Genomic DNA, 17,611 nt, shown 5'->3' with positions numbered 1-17,611 from the left:
AGTAACTTTGTGTGTGATTTATGGAAGTCTGATATATTGTACTTACCCTGTATAAGATGAGGCTTTTTTTCAGATTTGTCATTCAGGAAATACAGGGTCATCTTACGTTTGCAGATAAAGCTTTGGCTGCTGAGGTCATTATCCTTACATTGTGTAATAGCTTAATATATGGATTATCTTACATTTGAAGATAAAGCTATGGTAGTTGAAGTCACAGGGAGACTTAATTTGATGACTTCAGAAGGGTGGGATGGGATGCACTGGCATGACTGATTATGGAGAAAGTAGTGGCGACTGGTCAGCAAATTTCATCTTGCTGCCAACCTTATGAATGGACCTCCATAATTCTCAGTTTTGTTTGTTGCTTTCTGTGCTTGTTGCTGGTTTTGTTGTAATTGAAGTAGCTGTGTAGTGCATACAGACAGACTGTTAATTTGATGACTCTCAAACTGAACAAATGTTGTGAGCACTTGTTGCTTGTTCAGTGCAATGTTTAATAGGTATTCAGCAAAGTTAATGAATAGAACATGCAGTGTAGCTATGGATGTGATGACCCACAAAATGAGAGAAAGAGAAAAAAGTTTCTCTCTTCTAAGTATGATCCTCCAGCATGAAAAGAAAATAACAATTAATTGCTTTTTTTGCCTTCTGAAAGAGATTAAAATTAGCAATTGCTATGGTTAGTTTCTGCTGACAACTTTCTCAAAAGAAAATTTCCATTATCAGTGCAGTACTCACATCCTGTTAAGAAACCATAGATTAACTGAACTGCTGCCAACTATCTCTCAATCTCATCTATGACTCAATCTGATGGTTGTTTCATTCCAATCCTCATCACAAGAAATGTATCAATCTCAACCTCACCACCAGAATGTCAGTTGTGTCTGCAGTTGTAGAAAATGGATATGAGGAATCAGAATCAGAATTTTATTCTCTCATAATGTACAAGTTACATCATTGATTTTATGTACAGGAGACTTGTCAGCTTATAACTATGATAAATTATAAATGGAATACAATATTTTTATATATTTAAAATAAAATCTGAATATTATTTATTATTATTGTTTTTATCCTGCTCAGATGGTCAGATTATTAAAAAATTTGTGAACAGAGTAACAACATTTCTGCACCAGGGTGCTATACAATTCCCTTTTTACTGCCTCAGTTTGGACCTTTCTAAAATTTGTGTCTTTCAGTTTATTGTAAACTTTCATTCCCATATAATGTGGAGTCTGTGCAAAAAAGATTAAGCCTGTGTGTAGGCAGAATGAAGCTTTCTTTGTTTCTAGTTTCTTAACTATGCTGGAAATTATTTGACAAAAAGTTAAGGGTTATTACTTGTGAAAAGAATTACTTCATACAGATACAATGAGGGAACACTTAGTATCTTAAGAGCTCTTAATAATGGCCGACAAGATTCTCTTGGCTTTGCACTGCATATGTTTCTGATAATTTTTTTCTGCAAAGTTAATATTTTTGTCATGTTGCTAGCATTCCCCCAGAAGACAATACAGTATCTCAAAAAAATGTTCAAATGTGTGTGAAATCTTATGGGACTTAACTGCTAAGGTCATCAGTCCCTAAGCATACACACTACTTAACCTAAATTATCCTAAGGACAAACACACACACACCCATGCGAAGACTCAAACCTCTGCCAGGACCAGCCGCACAGTCCATGACTGCAGTGCCTTAGACCGCTCGGCTAATCCCGCACGGCACCGTATCTCACTATTGACTCAAAGTAGCTATGGTATAATACATTTTTTTTGTGTCTATACTAGTGACATTGGCTAAGATTGTACCATAGCAAATGCCAGGCTGTTTAGTTTATTTTTTAGATAATCTATGTGTGAGGACCATGATAGGTTTCTGTCCAGCTGCATTCCTAAGAATTTAAAGTGCTCTGCTTCATTTAGCTCCTGCCTTCTGTGCATAATGTAAATAGCATTTATTCATGACTGTTTTGTCTTAAATTGCATCACCTGTGTTTTTGAGATATTTAGCTTTAGGCCATTTAGATGAAATCAAACATCTAGGTTTTCTAGAGTTTCTATGACATTTTTAGGAATTTCTTCTGTGTTTTTATTTTCTGCCAGTACTGATGTGTCATCAGCAAATAAAACTTTTTCTGCCAGTACTGATGTGTCATCAGCAAATAAAACTGAATGATAATTTATATTTATGGGTAAGTCATTTACATAAAAAAGAGAGAATTGGGCCCAGAATTAAGCCTTGTGGTACTCCCTGTGAGATTGTTCTCCATTTCTAGAAGTATTTTCCTTTGCTTGATGTTATAATAACCTTTACTTTCTCTCTGTTAGATATGACTTACACCACTGTAAGGCGGTACCCATAATTCCATATTTTTTCATTTTATGTAATAGTAAGGAGTGATTCACACAGTTGAATGCTTTGGATAAGTCACAGAAGATTCCTGTAGCTTTTTGTGACTTGTCCAAAGTGGAACTAACATTTGTTACAAATTCATTGATTGCATGAATTGTACTTTTGCCTTTCTGGAATCCAAACTGATTTTTAGAGATTACATTGTATTTGTAGCAGGAATTTTGAATTTGAGTTTCAACAATCATTTCAAATATCTTAAAAAACACAGGAAGAAGGGAAGTTTGACTGTAATTTCCCATATCATCATTGGAGCCTTTCTTAAATACTGGTTTTGACTTCTGCATATTTTAGAAATTCAGGAAAGTATGCTTCTTCAAGTGATTGATTAATTATTTTGTGTAGTGGGTGTGCTATTAAATTTGTAGTTGCTTTAATGACTTTGACAGGTATTTCATCTCAACCCAAATAATTTTTGTTTTTTGGGTTTAGTATAGTTTTTACTACATCTTTTACTGTTACTCTGTTAAATTTAATTAGGCTCTCTTTCTTGCTCTGCCTTGAGCCAAACAAATGAACAATATCTTGATAAGAGTCTACATCAACATCAAATTTTGCTACATTTATGAAGAATTTATTAAAATTTTCTGATACCTGAGCAGAATGTACAATTATTTTGTCTTGTACCATTATTTTAGATATTTCCTGGCTGCTTGGTTTGATTCAAAAGTTCAGGTTTGACTACTGTCCAAAGTGCCTTGGATTTATTTGTATGTTTTTTAATGAATTTAATGTTTGCCATTTCCTTTGCTGCTTTTGCAACCTTCTTAAATAGTTTTTTATATCCTCTAACATAGTTTAGGAACTCAGGACTCTCATTTGATTTCAGCTCAGCATGTAGCTCTCTCTTTCTATTACTAGATATTTCTATGCCAGTGGTAATCCACTTTAGTTTATTTGTTGCCCTTCTTGGGCAGGCTATGGGTGGAAATGTTTCATTGGAGACATGTAAAAAGCTGTTTAAAAACGTATCAAAATTTTCTGAACATGAGTTTTCTTGTTGTAATGACAGGTCTACCTCATTTAATCTACAACAGAACAAGTTTATGTTTTCTTCACTGAACTGTCTTTTCATGAAGCATCTCCTCCCATTTTTTTACTATTTGTTTTTTGTAAGTTTAATTCAATAAGCAGAGCAGAGTGATCTGAGATACCTAGGTTTAAAGAGAATTTGATACTGTCCTCAAATGTATAATTTGTTAAAATATTGTGTATGCATGTTGCTGTTTGCTCATTTACTCTGGTGAAGTCAGTGAAATTTATTCTAACACCATATTCTTCAATTACGTCAATAAACTTAGTTGACATGCTTGTTTTGCTTGCTGTATCTGTATTAAAATCAGCAGCAATTACAATTTTTTTCCTATTTTCTTTAGTGAGTTTATATAGGAGACACTGGAATTTATCTAAAAATAATGTATTTACATCACTACTTGGAATTCTGTATATAGAGATGATGATGATGATATTCTGTTGTTCTGTCTCTAAACAACAACTTTCAAATACAAGCTCTTCATTTAGAAATCTAAAATTGTTTCTTTCTTTATATTCCAATGAATTGTTAATCAATATACAGTAGCCTCCATGAGTACTGTTATGCCTACAAAAACAACTAGCTATCTTAAAGTTTTCTAGCTTACTTAAACTGTGATTGAATCTTTCGTGAGCCAGTGTTCATTTAGGCTTTGATATTTCTTCCTTGTGATAGAATAATTTGCAGCTCGTCAATTGTTGTTGTTTTATCATGAGGATATGTTGCATTTAGGCCATTTATGTTCCAGTGCATTTGGAATGAAGACTGACTTACTTACAGTTTCCAACACATCTTTCTGTGAATAGTCCCCTTCACTTTTACTGTTGAAGTTTTCTTTCCTGAGCAATGTTTTACACGATTGATGTAACATTTCTCTGGAACCACTTACCATAAAAAAACTTTATGGTTCTTTCCTTTTACGAGTGGTGCAGGTTGAAGCGTAGTGAGTTGGCCTTTCACATGTGATTTTTGAAGTTTTAACTTGCAGCACATGTAGCTGAGCTTGTTGGAGGTCCTCTTCTTATTTCTTCAGCTTTGTCTCAGATTGTTGGAGTATCTGGTTCTTCAGTTGAAGCTGATGATTCCATTGCTGCTGCTATAATTGTAGGTCGAATTAAGCCAGTCTGATTTTGATTCAGTTGTTTCAGTATTACATCGTGTAATGCTTCTTTACCTTTCATGTTTCTATGCATTCCATGGGTAGTGATGTGTTCCCTTTTTTGGCTGTCTGTATTAATATATGTTGCATTGCTGAATAACTTAAAATTTTTTTCAATCTTTTGGTTAGTTACTTCATTTTCTGCATTCACACATGATGTTTTCATGAGGTTATGACTCATGGGTATGCTTGTTATGAACACTTTCATGTCTGTAACCTTTTCCAATGCTTCTCTTAAAGATCTCAAGACTTGCCTCATTTTTGTAGAAATCATTTGCTCCAGCTATCATAATGCAAGAGTTACAACTTCCTTGGTTGATGCATGTGTCAATGTATGGAGTAACTTCTCGTAGTGGAGCACCTGGTTTCACGAATCAAGCAACACTTTGATTTATTATTTTTTCATTCATAATTTCTGCCAATCCTTTTTCATGACTACCAGCAAGCGGATAAATAATACCAGCATCTTGTTTTACATGTTGACTGTTGTTTGTTGTTTTCGGTTTTGAAATTTTTGGTTGAATATTTGCATCACTTAGTCTGTTTGTTGTTTCTGCTAGCACACTGAATCTGTTTTTGCATACGATATTAGGTTCATGTTTACTTTGAGAGTGTGAATCTTCGAGATTATTGTGAGGCAAGTTTGATTCATTTGCTTGCTTTTGGATGTTATTTTTCACTAACACACTATAACTGTTTGTGCACACACCTTTTTGTTTACTTATAGTTTTGTGTACCATATTTTTGTTAGCTGATTTTATTCCATAATTTTTTGCATTCGATATGCACTCATTGTTTTCTTGCAATATGGTTTCACAGGGTTTTTTTTTTTTTTTCAATATCCTGTTTTGGGGCACTGATTATGTAAACTTCTTACATGTTCATTTAATTCTGATATTTCATCCTTACAATTCACACGTTTCCTTTTTTTCCCCTGAAATTTACTTGTTTTCGTGGAGATACACGATGTAGTTCCACACTCGCCACCATCTTTACTCACCTTTATACTACAAACACAAAGACATATGGTTGAAAGGGTAAAATTCACACACTTTTCTCCATACTAATATTATGAATGTGAATGTAACTCTTGTCTGTTACATTTTCACAACTAAACTGTTAACTGATTTCACAGATTGATATGCACATAGTTTGAACACTAACAAAGAAAACAGATTACTTCAGATAGCACATAGTACAAGATATGTATTGATTTGAAGAATATTATGCAAAATGGGGAAATAAATTTACTCTCTATGAAAAAGGTATTTACTCTTTGACTTTTGAACTTTATCACACTTTTGAAAATGCTTGATATGTTCTATGTAACAAGAATCAATGTAGTAAATACAGTGAAACTTCGTGGCAGATTAAAACTGTGTGCCCGACCGAGACTCGAACTCGGGACCTTTGCCTTTCACGGGCAAGTGCTCTACCATCTGAGCTACCGAAGCACGACTCACGCCCGCTCCTCACAGCTTTACTTCTGCCAGTATCTCGTCTCCTACCTTCCAAACTTTACAGAAGCTCTCCTGCGAACCTTGCAGAACTAGCACTCCTGAAAGAAAGGATATTGCGGAGACATGGCTTGGCCACAGCCTGGGCGATGTTTCCAGAATGAGATTTTCACTCTGCAGCGGAGTGTGCGCTGATATGAAACTTCATGGGCAGATTAAAACTGTGTGCCCGACCGAGACTTGAACTCGGGACCTTTGCCTTTCGTGGGCAAGTGCTCTACCAACTGACAGTTTATTCACATGACTCTCCATCTCCTTTTGTTTAATTACAAAGTTGTCTAGAAATAAAGACTTCATTAACATTGAATGATTTTGCTTTGTCAGTGAGTCTGGATAAACGCTTTCTCTTCTCTGTTACTATCTCTGTACTCTTCAATCTTCATCAAACTTTTGTATGTCTGACTCTTAACTATTCTTTAAATTTTTGGGCTACATATTTTCCCTGTTTATTGTGCTTAACTTTCTGCAATGGTAAGTTGACTTGTTATTCACAGCTTCCAGGTCTTTCGTGGAAGATTACAACCCTGCTGAGAATGACTCAATTTTCCTTTTCCACTCAAATTCTGTAATGCACACCTCCATCATATCCCATGAAATATCCTAGATAGCTTTCTTATTCGTTTTCTGTCTTCTCCAAATTAGGATATTGACATCGCATGTAGAACCTATTATGTACAAGTGTTTATTCCTGCATTCTTACCTAATCACAGCTCGAAAAGACTCATTCCTTCCACACATGATTTTGCAGTTTGATTTAGAATGCATACATTTTTGCTTTTGAAAATTTTTATTAAAATATCCACAGACATTTGCTGATAAATACAATTGAATGGATAAAAATCTACTCACTAAGCAATGGCAGGAGAAAGTACATACAAAAGTTAAGGTAATAGCATAATGTTTCTGAGCCAGTGTCTCCTTCTTTGACAGAAGCGTGGAACATGAAGGAAGAGGGATGAGAAAAAAAAACTGACAATGTTTAGGAAATGGGGAGAGTACAGAAAAGTCACCCAGAACACTCAGTCAGGGAAGACTTCCCAGGTGGGATGAGGAGGAAGGACAAGTTAGTGAATGGGGAGACCTACAGGAAAGTCAGTCAGAACCCCAGGACAGGGGAGATGTACCAGACAGGACAAGAAGGAAAATCTTTCATTTTCATCCTGTCCAGTAAGTCTTCCCTGAACCTGTATTCTGGGCAACTTTTCCTTAACCCTCCACATTTTCTAAACCTTCTCAGTCTATTTCCTTCATCCCTCTTCTTTTTCCTTCAACTCTTCTGACAAAACGAGGAGGCACTGGCTCTAAAAGCCTGGACATTTCCTTAACTTTTATGCATTTTCTCCTGCTGCCACTTGGTGAGTTTTGTTACCTATCTGATTATATTATATTTTCAAAAACAATGTGCTTTGTCCAGTAAACTGAAGCCTGCCACTTGATTTACCTATGACTGAGCCTATGTGATCAATCCATTTCATATTCCTTTGAAGTGTTGCATCCAGGTATTTGCATGAATTGACCAATTCAGGTACTGAATCATTGATACTGTAGTCACAGGATACAATGCTTTTAGTTTTGTGAGGTGCACTGTTTTACATCTTTGAACATCGAAAGTAAGTTGCCAAACTTTGCACTACTTTGAAAGTTCATCATAATCAACTGAATATTTGTGCAGCTTCATTCAGTCAGTATGTATTTGCTCTTTATTGACATTTTCAGCCAATAATAATAGAGAAAATTAGGTGATCAGTGACTTACACAAACACAATATAGAACAAAAAGTAATTTCCAGATGTATTATGCTTCCATGCCAAAGTTTAAGAGAGAAGCTCTTTATTTTTATGTGTAGGCCTCAATGTAACTGCACATAACACAAGAAATTGATAATCTATGCACTCCAAAAGTAGATCAAAGACAAATTTTATTAGCTACATCTTGTAATATAATAAGTGATACTCTAGATTCATTAATTACAAATTACTGCAAACAGTGCTATTCACATTCTTCATTTTTCTAGTTTTTTTACAATTGCTATCTTTTGAGATTGATCAGTGTGCTCACATTAATAATAAGAGAGAATTAAGTAGCAGCTTAATATAAATAAAAAGAAAAAAACTGTGAATATAGTAAAGTGAGTTATTTATCTTATTAACCAGTTTTTGGCTGGCAAAGCCAACAGCAGCTTAACACCATAACTAGGAATGCAGCAGCAGCATGTTTTTAAAATAGTGGCTTTTGTGACAGTTGCATAAACTTTCCATTTTTATCATATTTAAACAATAACAGAGTATAGCAGATTAAATTAAAGGTCATTAATTCTTAATACAATTTTCAAAAGTAATTTCCCATTGTTAATATTTATCTACAAGCATTCCACATTATATAAAATTATTCTTCAGGCCTGTGATACAAAAGGTATAAATAAATGAATAACAGACTGCATATTCTTATTATGTCATATATTGAGCTTCGTTTGAGTGAATAACATGAATTCTTTGCTCTGAAGTCATCTGGACACTTGTTTTAATTAAGGTCTCTTTCAAGGCATCATCTTTGCTAAAACACAAATGAAGTGGCTTGTTTATTTCCAGGCAATGCAGAAAGATACAAGCAGGGTGAAAACATTTGTGTTGCCTGCATGGGACCACCAGAAAATTCTGATGAACATCCATTGTTTGATGCAGTGATTTGTACTGAATGTAAGGTAAGTATCCAAGTAATACTCTACTTACTCTGTAAGTATCTGTTATGTCCTTATTGTGTTACTGCATGAACATTGACCAATTTGATACAAAAACTTCAGGTAGCTGCAGCTCAGCTCAAATGGACTTTTATTGACAGAAAGGGGCATCTCTCACAGAATTTGATGATTCTAAAATCTTGAAAATTTTTGGAACCAGTTCATTTTGCAGAAATTTTCTACTAGAGAAATAAGGCTTTTGTGATCACTGCCTTGCAACCAGAGAACATTTCTTGATTGACTTCAACTTTGCAAGTACCATGTAGCCACACCAATATTTTATTTATTTATCAACAGCTGGATATCTTTCAGAATAAATTCATTATTAATGGAGAAATGTGAAAATGTTCAGCATTAAATGGCTTACTGACATTTACACAGTTAGGCTTTCGTATGGGATTCTCCACAGAGAAAGCTATATTTAGTCTAACAGATGAAATTGTAACTGAACTAAATTTCAAAAGGTATCCAACAGGAATCTTCTATGACCTCGCTAACACATTTGACAGTGTAAACTATGACACAATGCTAAAAAGCTTCCACACTCTGGCGTGAAAGACAAACCTTTGGCTTGGCTAGAATCTTTCTTCTACATCAGAGAACAAGTAATTGTCTTAACCCTTTGAGCACTGCAAATGTAAAATTCTGTCACACTCCACTTTTCCAGAGGGGCTGTGGACATTGTTAGCTGCTGCAGTGGTATTTCCCATGGCTCCTGCAGACAGCATTCACTGTCACAGCCTGGCCTGTACCTGAGCCCTAATGACAGCTTTTACTGTCAGCTGGTTCCACTACCTGTGATCCTGCAGACATCTAAAGCTGCTCAGTGGCATTTGTTAGTTAGTTGGTTGCATGTTCCATTGAACAATCACATGGTACAGTAGCTGTTATCAAGTGGAAAATGTCAAGTGCACAAGAAATGCACATATGAAACAAAATTTTTAATATGCCAAATATCTCACGAAATAAGCATCAAACGAAAAAACTACAAAGAACGAAACTCATCTAGCTTGAAGGGGGAAACCAGATGGCGCTAAGGTTAGCCCGATAGATGGCGCTGCCATAGGTCAAACGGATATCAACAGCATTTTTTAAAATAGGAACCCCCATTTTTTATTACATATTCGTGTAGTACGTAAAGAAATATGAATGTTTTAGTTGGACCAATTTTTTCGCTTTGTGATAGATGGCGCTGTAATAGTCACAAACATATAAGTACATGGTATCACGTAACATTCTGCCAGTGCAGACGGTATTTGCTTCATGATACATTACCCGTGGTAAAATGGACCATTTACCAATTGCAGAAAAGGTCAGTGTCATGTTGATATATGGCTATTGTGATCAAAATGCCCAATGGATGTGAGCTAAGTATGCTGCCCAGTATCCTGGATGACATCATCCAAGTGTCTGGACCGTTCGCCGGATAGTTACGTTATTTAAGGAACCGGGAAGTGTTCAGCTACATGTGAAACGTCAACCACAACCTGCAACAAATGATGATGCCCAAGTAGGTGTTTTAACTGCTGTCGCATTTAATCCGCGCATCAGTAGCAACAGATTGCGTGAGAATCGGGAATCTCAAAAACGTTGGTGTTGAGAATGCTACATCAACATCGATTGTACCCATACCATATTTCTATGCACCAGGAATTGCATGGTGACGACTTTGACATTGTGAACAGTTCTGCCACTGGGCACAAGAGAAATTATGGGACAATGATAGATTTTATGCACGTGTTCTATTTAGAAACAAAGCGTCATTCACCAACAGCGGTAATGTAAACTGTCATAATACGCACAATTGGACAATGGAAAATCCACAATGGCTGCGACAAGTGGAACATCAGTGACCTTGGCAGGTTAATCTGTGGTGCAGCATTATGGGAGGAAGGATAATTACCCCCATTTTATAGATGGCAATCTAAAAGGTGCAGTGCATGCTGATTTCCTACATAATGTTCTACCAATGTTACTACAAGATGTTTCACTGCATGACAGAATGGCGATGTACTTCCAAAATGATGGATGTCCAGTACATAGCTCACGTGCGGTTGAAGCGATATTGAATAGCATATTTCATGACAGGTGGATTGGTCGTCGAAGCACCATACCATGGTCCGCATGTTCACCAAATCTGACATCCACGGATTTCTTTCTGTGGGGAAAGTTGAAGGATATTTGCTATTGTGAACCACACCTGACAACATACATCAGTGCATTGTCAATGCCATGTGCGAACATTACAGAAGGCGAACTGCTCGCTGTTGAGAGGAATGTTGTTACATGTATTGCCAAATGCACTGAGGTTGACAGACATCGTTTTGAGCATTTATTGCATTAGTGTGGTATTAATAGGTAATCATGCTGTAACAGCATGCATTCTCAGAAATGATAAGTTCAGAAAGGTACATGTATCACATTTGAACAAACGAAATAAAATGTTCAAACGTACCTACGTTCTGTATTTTAATTTAAAGAAACATACCTGTTACAAACTGTTCATCTAAAATTGTGAGTCATATGTTTGTGACTATTACAGCGCCATCTATCACAAAGCAAAAAAGTGGTCCAACTAAAACATTCATATTTCTTTATGTACCACATGAATATGTAATAAAAATGGGGGATCCTATTTAAAAAAAACGCAGTTGATATCCATTTGACCTATGGCAGTGCCATGTAACGGGCCAACCATAGCGCCACCTGGTTTCCCCCTTCAAGCTAGACAAATTTTGTTCTTTGTAGTTTTTTCATTTGACACTTATTTCATGAGATATTTAGCCCAGTCACTATCAATGGACCACCCTTACAGAGTTAAAGATTAGTATTTATATTATTTACCCCTTTCCCTTAAATGGCACAAAATGCATATACTATATTTATAGATTTATTTGTTCCTATTCAAGAATTCATCTACGGTATGGAAGGAGTTGTCTAGTAGATATGATTTCAATTTATTTTTGAAGCTATTACTGCTGTCTGTCAGACATTTTATTTCATTTGGTAATTTGTTGAAAATTTTTACAGCAGCATATTTTACCCCTATCTGTGCCAAAGATAGCTTGAGTAATGTATAGTTTAAGTCTTTCTTTTTTCTGTTATTCTAATCATAAATGTCACTGTTGTTTTTAAATCGGTCCATGTTGTTGAGAACAAATTTCATTAGTGAGTAAATGTACCGTGAGGCTGTTGTAAAAATTCCCAATAGCTTAAAAAGATGCCTACAAGATGTGTGACTATGAACCCCACACATTATTCTAGCCACTTTCTTTTGAGCTTTGAATACTCTTTGTCTCAGTGTTGAGCTACCCCAAAATATTATTCAGTATGACATCAGAGATTGAAAGTATGCAAAGTATGTTAGCTTACTAATTTCTATATCCTCAAAATTGGCAATTATTCTGATTGCAGAAGTTGCTGAACCTAGTTGCTTTAGAAGATACTAAATATGAATTTTCTAGTTAAGATTCTCATCTATATGTACACCCAAAAACTTTGAATGTTCTACACTGTCTACTGACTTCTGTTGATGTGTTATATTTATTGAAGGAACTGTACTTTTTGCAGCAGAAAATTGGATGTACTGTATTTTTTTCAAAGTTTAGAGCAAGCATTAATGACTTTTCTAAAGACCTTATTTGTATCATTTTCTATTTGACATTCTTTTACTGGATTAATAATGATGCTTGTATCATCAGCAAACAGTGTCAGTTCAGCTTCCTGTTTCAGATGGGAAGGGAGGTCGTCACATATATCAAGAACAGAAGGGGACCAATGATTGAACCCTATGGAGCACCTAATATAATTTCACCCCAGTTAGATGAAGTGGCAAATTTATTTAAATCACTTCAGCCATATAAGGAAACTTTTTGCTTCCTGTTCTGTAGGTATGACTTAAACAACACATGTGCTGTTCCATTTATACCATAGAACTGTAATTTCTGTAACATAATGTTGTGGATCACACAATCAAATGCTTTCCAAATGCTTAGGACAAGTCACAGAAAATTCCTGTTGGTGACATTTTACTGTTTAGAGACTCTATTATGTGGACAGTGAAACTGTATATTGCTGTCTCAGTGGAACAGCATTTTTGAAATCTGATCTGTGATTTACTAAGTATCCCATTACTGTTGAGAGGACTAACCATTCTTGAGTACATTACTTTCTCAAAGATTTTTGAAAATGCTGTAAGCAAGGATATTGGTCGATAATTATTGACATCTGTGATGTCCCACTTTTTGTAGAGAGGCCTGACAATGGCATATTTTGACCTGTCTGGGAAAAAACCTTGAGTCAGTGATGCATTGCATATGTGACTCAGAACATCAGCTGTGATTGCTCCACATTGTTTTAATATCTTATTAGAGGCGTCATCTACTCCAACAGAACATTTATTTTTCAAAGATTTAATAATGTTACTTATTTCACAGGAGGTTGTTAGGTGAAACTTAAACTGACAAAATTTTTTTGGAATAGACTCTTTCATGTTTTGTCTGGCTTTTTCTTTTGAACTGTTCTCACCAATTTTTTTCCTACACTTAAGAAATGGTTGTTAAATACATTAGCTACTTGTGTACTGTTGGTTAGGATGGTCTCGTTCTCTTTAATAATAATACTACCTAACCAGTGGTTACTTTTCCTGTCACCCTTCTACCAACATTCCATATTGACTTTATTTTATAGCCAGAGTTGTTAATTTCTTCTCTAACATACATATTTCTTAATTTCCTTACAACTTTTCTCAGTATGTTACAATAATTTTTATAATGTAAAACTACTTCTGGATCTTTACTAGTTCTTGCTGTGTCATACAGTTTTCTTTTTCTTTCTGAAGACACTTTAATACCTGTAGTAATCCAAGGTTTCTTTGAAAAGTGTGTGGTGTTACATTTAGTAATTTTCTTTGGGAAACAATGTTTAAAAATGGGATATAAATTTATCAAGAAATATGTTGCATTTATCATTAGCATTTGGTTCTTTATATACATCTGCCCAATTAACATTTCTTAAGCTTTCTATGAAGTGCTGTATAGATACAGGGTTGAGTGCCATCACACTTTTACTTAATGGTTTCCGAACTGCACACCCTGTTAGGTTTGGTAACCTAATCAGTTCTGTATCATGGTCTGACAATCCATTTACCACAGGGAAAGCATATGTTTGTTTTACATCTTCTTTCTCTATAAATAGATTATCTGTTAAGTGTGCTACTGTCTTGAGCTATACGTGAAGGAAAATTGATTACTGATTCTGAGTTATATGTTGTTAATAACACTTATAGTTCACTTTTCATATCAGAATTACTTAGAAAGTTTACACAGAAGTCACCACCGATTAATAACTTCTTCTTTTTGTCTGTCAGACAGCATAATAGGGAGCTAAACTTTTTTATGAACAGCTCCCAGTTTCCTAATGGGGACCTGTACACTGTTGCTAATATCACTACTACATTATCTAGCTGAAGTTTACATGTACAAACCTCAAAGTGGTGATAAACACAAAATTTGCTTACTTCTACAGTTTTGCGTTTATGCCCTTGTTTTATGAAAATGGCAACTCCTCCTTTATCCATCCTAGATCTGCAAATGTAAAATGCTAAATTATACCACTTATACTGACACTATCCAAACCCACAGTTACATGGTGTTCAGACAGATAGAGTATATCAATCTCATTCTTATTTTTGAGATCATCTGAACACACTAATAGCTCATCTACTTTATTTTTTATTCCCATGATATTTTGATGAAGTAAGTTGATACTTCCCTTAGCTTTACCCCTATTTACTGTACATGAAGTTTCTTTTATTCTATTGATCTTGATTGTCATCTGTCTGCTCTTTAGCTTTAACCTAAAAAAACCTGTCTGCCTGGACCCATTAACCATAGGGATCAGCCCTTGTGTGAGTGTGCACTCCCTTACAGTTTCTGCTAATAGAAAAGCTAATTTATTTTTCCCCATCCTATTCATGTGCAGAACATGTGTATGTGAGATTTTGCTGGTGTCTGGAGCATCCTGTTCAGCTCAGTGTTAACATGCTTTACAGTAGTGTTTACCCAGGGCTGATCATGGCTCTGAAAGACCTCCACAAACCCCACAGTTGTGTGCTCTGTCTCTTCTGTGACTTCCATCAGATTTCACAGTTGCTTTTCAACATTAATGTTAGCTGGTTTGTGTCATTATCTACATTCTGCTTCTGTGATGTTGTTTGGATTTCTGCCTATTCATCAGGAGTTTTAGAGCACTATCACTTTTGAGTTCCATGAACAAATGGCACTTTGGCATGGTTGCACGGATGAAGAGGTACTGGAGATAATCACAAGGAGTGACAGTGACAGTAAGTGTGGCGTCTTCAATCACTCTATTGATTCATAGATTCACTTCATAGAGCTCACTAGGACACTTCTTCAGATTCTGAAAGTGAAGATGAAGCAATCAGTAAAAGACCATGCCTTACAGATCAATTTGATTGGCAAAACCATGATTTCAGTACAGCACTGCAAGCATCTGATGACTCATCTTCAGGACATAACTGCCAAATAGTGCCTTATTGAAGCATTCTGTCTTTTTTCATGCTATTTCAATCAGAAAATCTGATGAAATTTGTAGCACTTAAAACAAACTGATTTTGCACTTTCACCAAATACATTGGAATCAGTTCATTCTCGACTGTACACCTGAAAAGATACTGGTTTTGAAGAACTGCATTGCTTCATTGGTATTTCACTTCTCATGGCCTGTATTAAAAATCTGAGAATAAGGGAATATTGGTCCTGAGATTTACTTCTGAAATTTCAATTTTTGGCGAAGTTATGTCCCAAGACAGTTTTTTGTTACTTTTGAGAATGTTGCATTTTTGTGACAACTTTCGCAGTCGCGGAGGTAACAGTTTGTTTAAAATTAGGAAGATAATTAATAGAGTTCATATGGTGTTCTGCAGTGCATTTAATCCATACAAAAAGTTCTATGTTGATGAAAACCTATATTGTTCAAAGGTTGCTTACCTTTTAAACAATTTGTTCATTCAAAACAAAATAGTTTTGGAATCAAGACATTTGTGTTGTGCAACTGTAAAACTATATATTCTTGGATTTTATTGTATACACATTCACAACAACAGAAATTGAAGTCCATAATTTGGGGAAATCTGGCAACATAGTGAAAACACTAATGAAGCCATACTGTAAACATGGACATGCCCGGTATGTTGACAATTGTTATTCTGGTTTCACAGCCATAGAACAGCAGCATGTGGTACTGTACGTTACATCAGGTGCAATTTGTCAAAGCTACAGGAGAAATTAAAATGAGGAGGAGTTGAATTTGTGTCAACACACATGGCTTGCCATCAAGTGGTGCAACAAAAGAGAGAAGTGTCGATATTGAGTACCTGTGATGTTACAGAAATGCATGATATGAGAAAGACAAACAGGAACACGCATGAGAAAATAATGAAGCCACAATGTGTTGACTACGATGCAAGTATGGATGCAGTAGACCACTCTGACATGCTACGAAGTTCAGTTGGATCTGTGCGTAAGTCTGTTACATCTTCCAAAAGTTTTTTTTTTTTTTTCATGTTGTGGAGCTTCGTATTTTAAATGCTCGCACTCTTCACAGATCGGTGATAGGGAGAAAATACCAATAGTAGATTTTCATTTATGTCTGGTTTAAGAACTTGTGGAAAAATTTGCTACAGAATGGAGAAGAGATAGGAAAGGAAGATGCTCTGATGACAAGAATCCTTTGCACTTTACTGGAAGGCACTTTCCAAATTTTATTCCAAGTTACCAGTCCAAGACTATGGCATAGATATACAGTCTGCTTGAAACAAAATGTATGCCAAGAAATGAAATATGAATGCAAAACATGCAACATACCATTCTGTGTTGTACCATGTTTTGAAACATACCGCACAAAGATGAACTTTTAGCCAAGTTGCTACATCTGGAAGATGAAATTAAGCCCTTCCTTCTGAAAAGATTATTTCAAAATTAAGAAAAAAAAGTGAAAAATAAGTATAAAAATATTGTAATCAAACAATGGAAAATCCATGATGGAATGTAACAATATTATGAAAGGGAAAGTTGTTACTGACCATATAGCAGAGATGCTGAATCTCAGGTAGGCACAAAAAAGAGACTGTCACAATATAAGCTTTCGGCCAACAAGGCCTTTGTCGAAAATAGGCCACACACACACACACACACACACACACATACATACCAGAGGCTGCAGTCAGTGTGTGAGTTGCATTTGTATGTGTATGTGTGTGATCTATTTTCAGCAAAAGCCTTGTTGGCTGAAAGCTTATATTGTGACATTCTTTTTGTTGTGTCTGCCTGTTACTCAGCATCTCCACTATATGATGAGTAGCAACTTCCTTTTTTCATAAGAAAAATATTTTTAACTTTGCCATTTCCAGCCAAAACCCAAATGTGAAAGAAAAATGGGAAATATAACAGTGTAAAATAAATAAATAAAAACAAAGAATTATCTGAGCTTGAAGAGCCTCTCCAGATGAACTACTGTGCTGACAAACACCTTATATACGAACGTGTGAAACATCTGGTCTGTTCTGACAAACACAGATTGGATGCTTCAAGCCCAAGACCATAATGAACAAAAGAAAAAAATAATTATTCATATTGATTGTTTCAATTGTGAATAACAAAAATCATGAAAGTCCCATAGGAAAAAGCTCTTTCAGTATTTCCAGAGTTTTCCAATTTTCTAGGCAACTTTTCCAA

At 35.5% G+C, this 17,611-nt stretch overlaps 1 protein-coding gene across 1 annotated transcript in view; it reads left to right on the top strand.

The window, feature by feature from the left end:
* The window catches only part of LOC126129951 (uncharacterized), a 146,016-nt gene that overhangs the window by 56,618 nt on the left and 71,787 nt on the right, over window positions 1-17,611 (top strand). Inside the window, exon 7 of the mRNA XM_049915162.1 lies at window positions 8,707-8,819. Coding sequence (XP_049771119.1) covers window positions 8,707-8,819 — 113 coding nt within the window. The remainder of the gene's footprint in view (window positions 1-8,706; window positions 8,820-17,611) is intronic.

The sequence above is a fragment of the Schistocerca cancellata genome, chromosome 1, assembly GCF_023864275.1.
Source record: "Schistocerca cancellata isolate TAMUIC-IGC-003103 chromosome 1, iqSchCanc2.1, whole genome shotgun sequence".
NCBI classification, from domain to species: domain Eukaryota; kingdom Metazoa; phylum Arthropoda; class Insecta; order Orthoptera; family Acrididae; genus Schistocerca; species Schistocerca cancellata.
The sequence above is the reverse complement of the archived record's forward strand: the minus strand, read 5'-3'. Positions and strand labels throughout refer to the sequence as shown.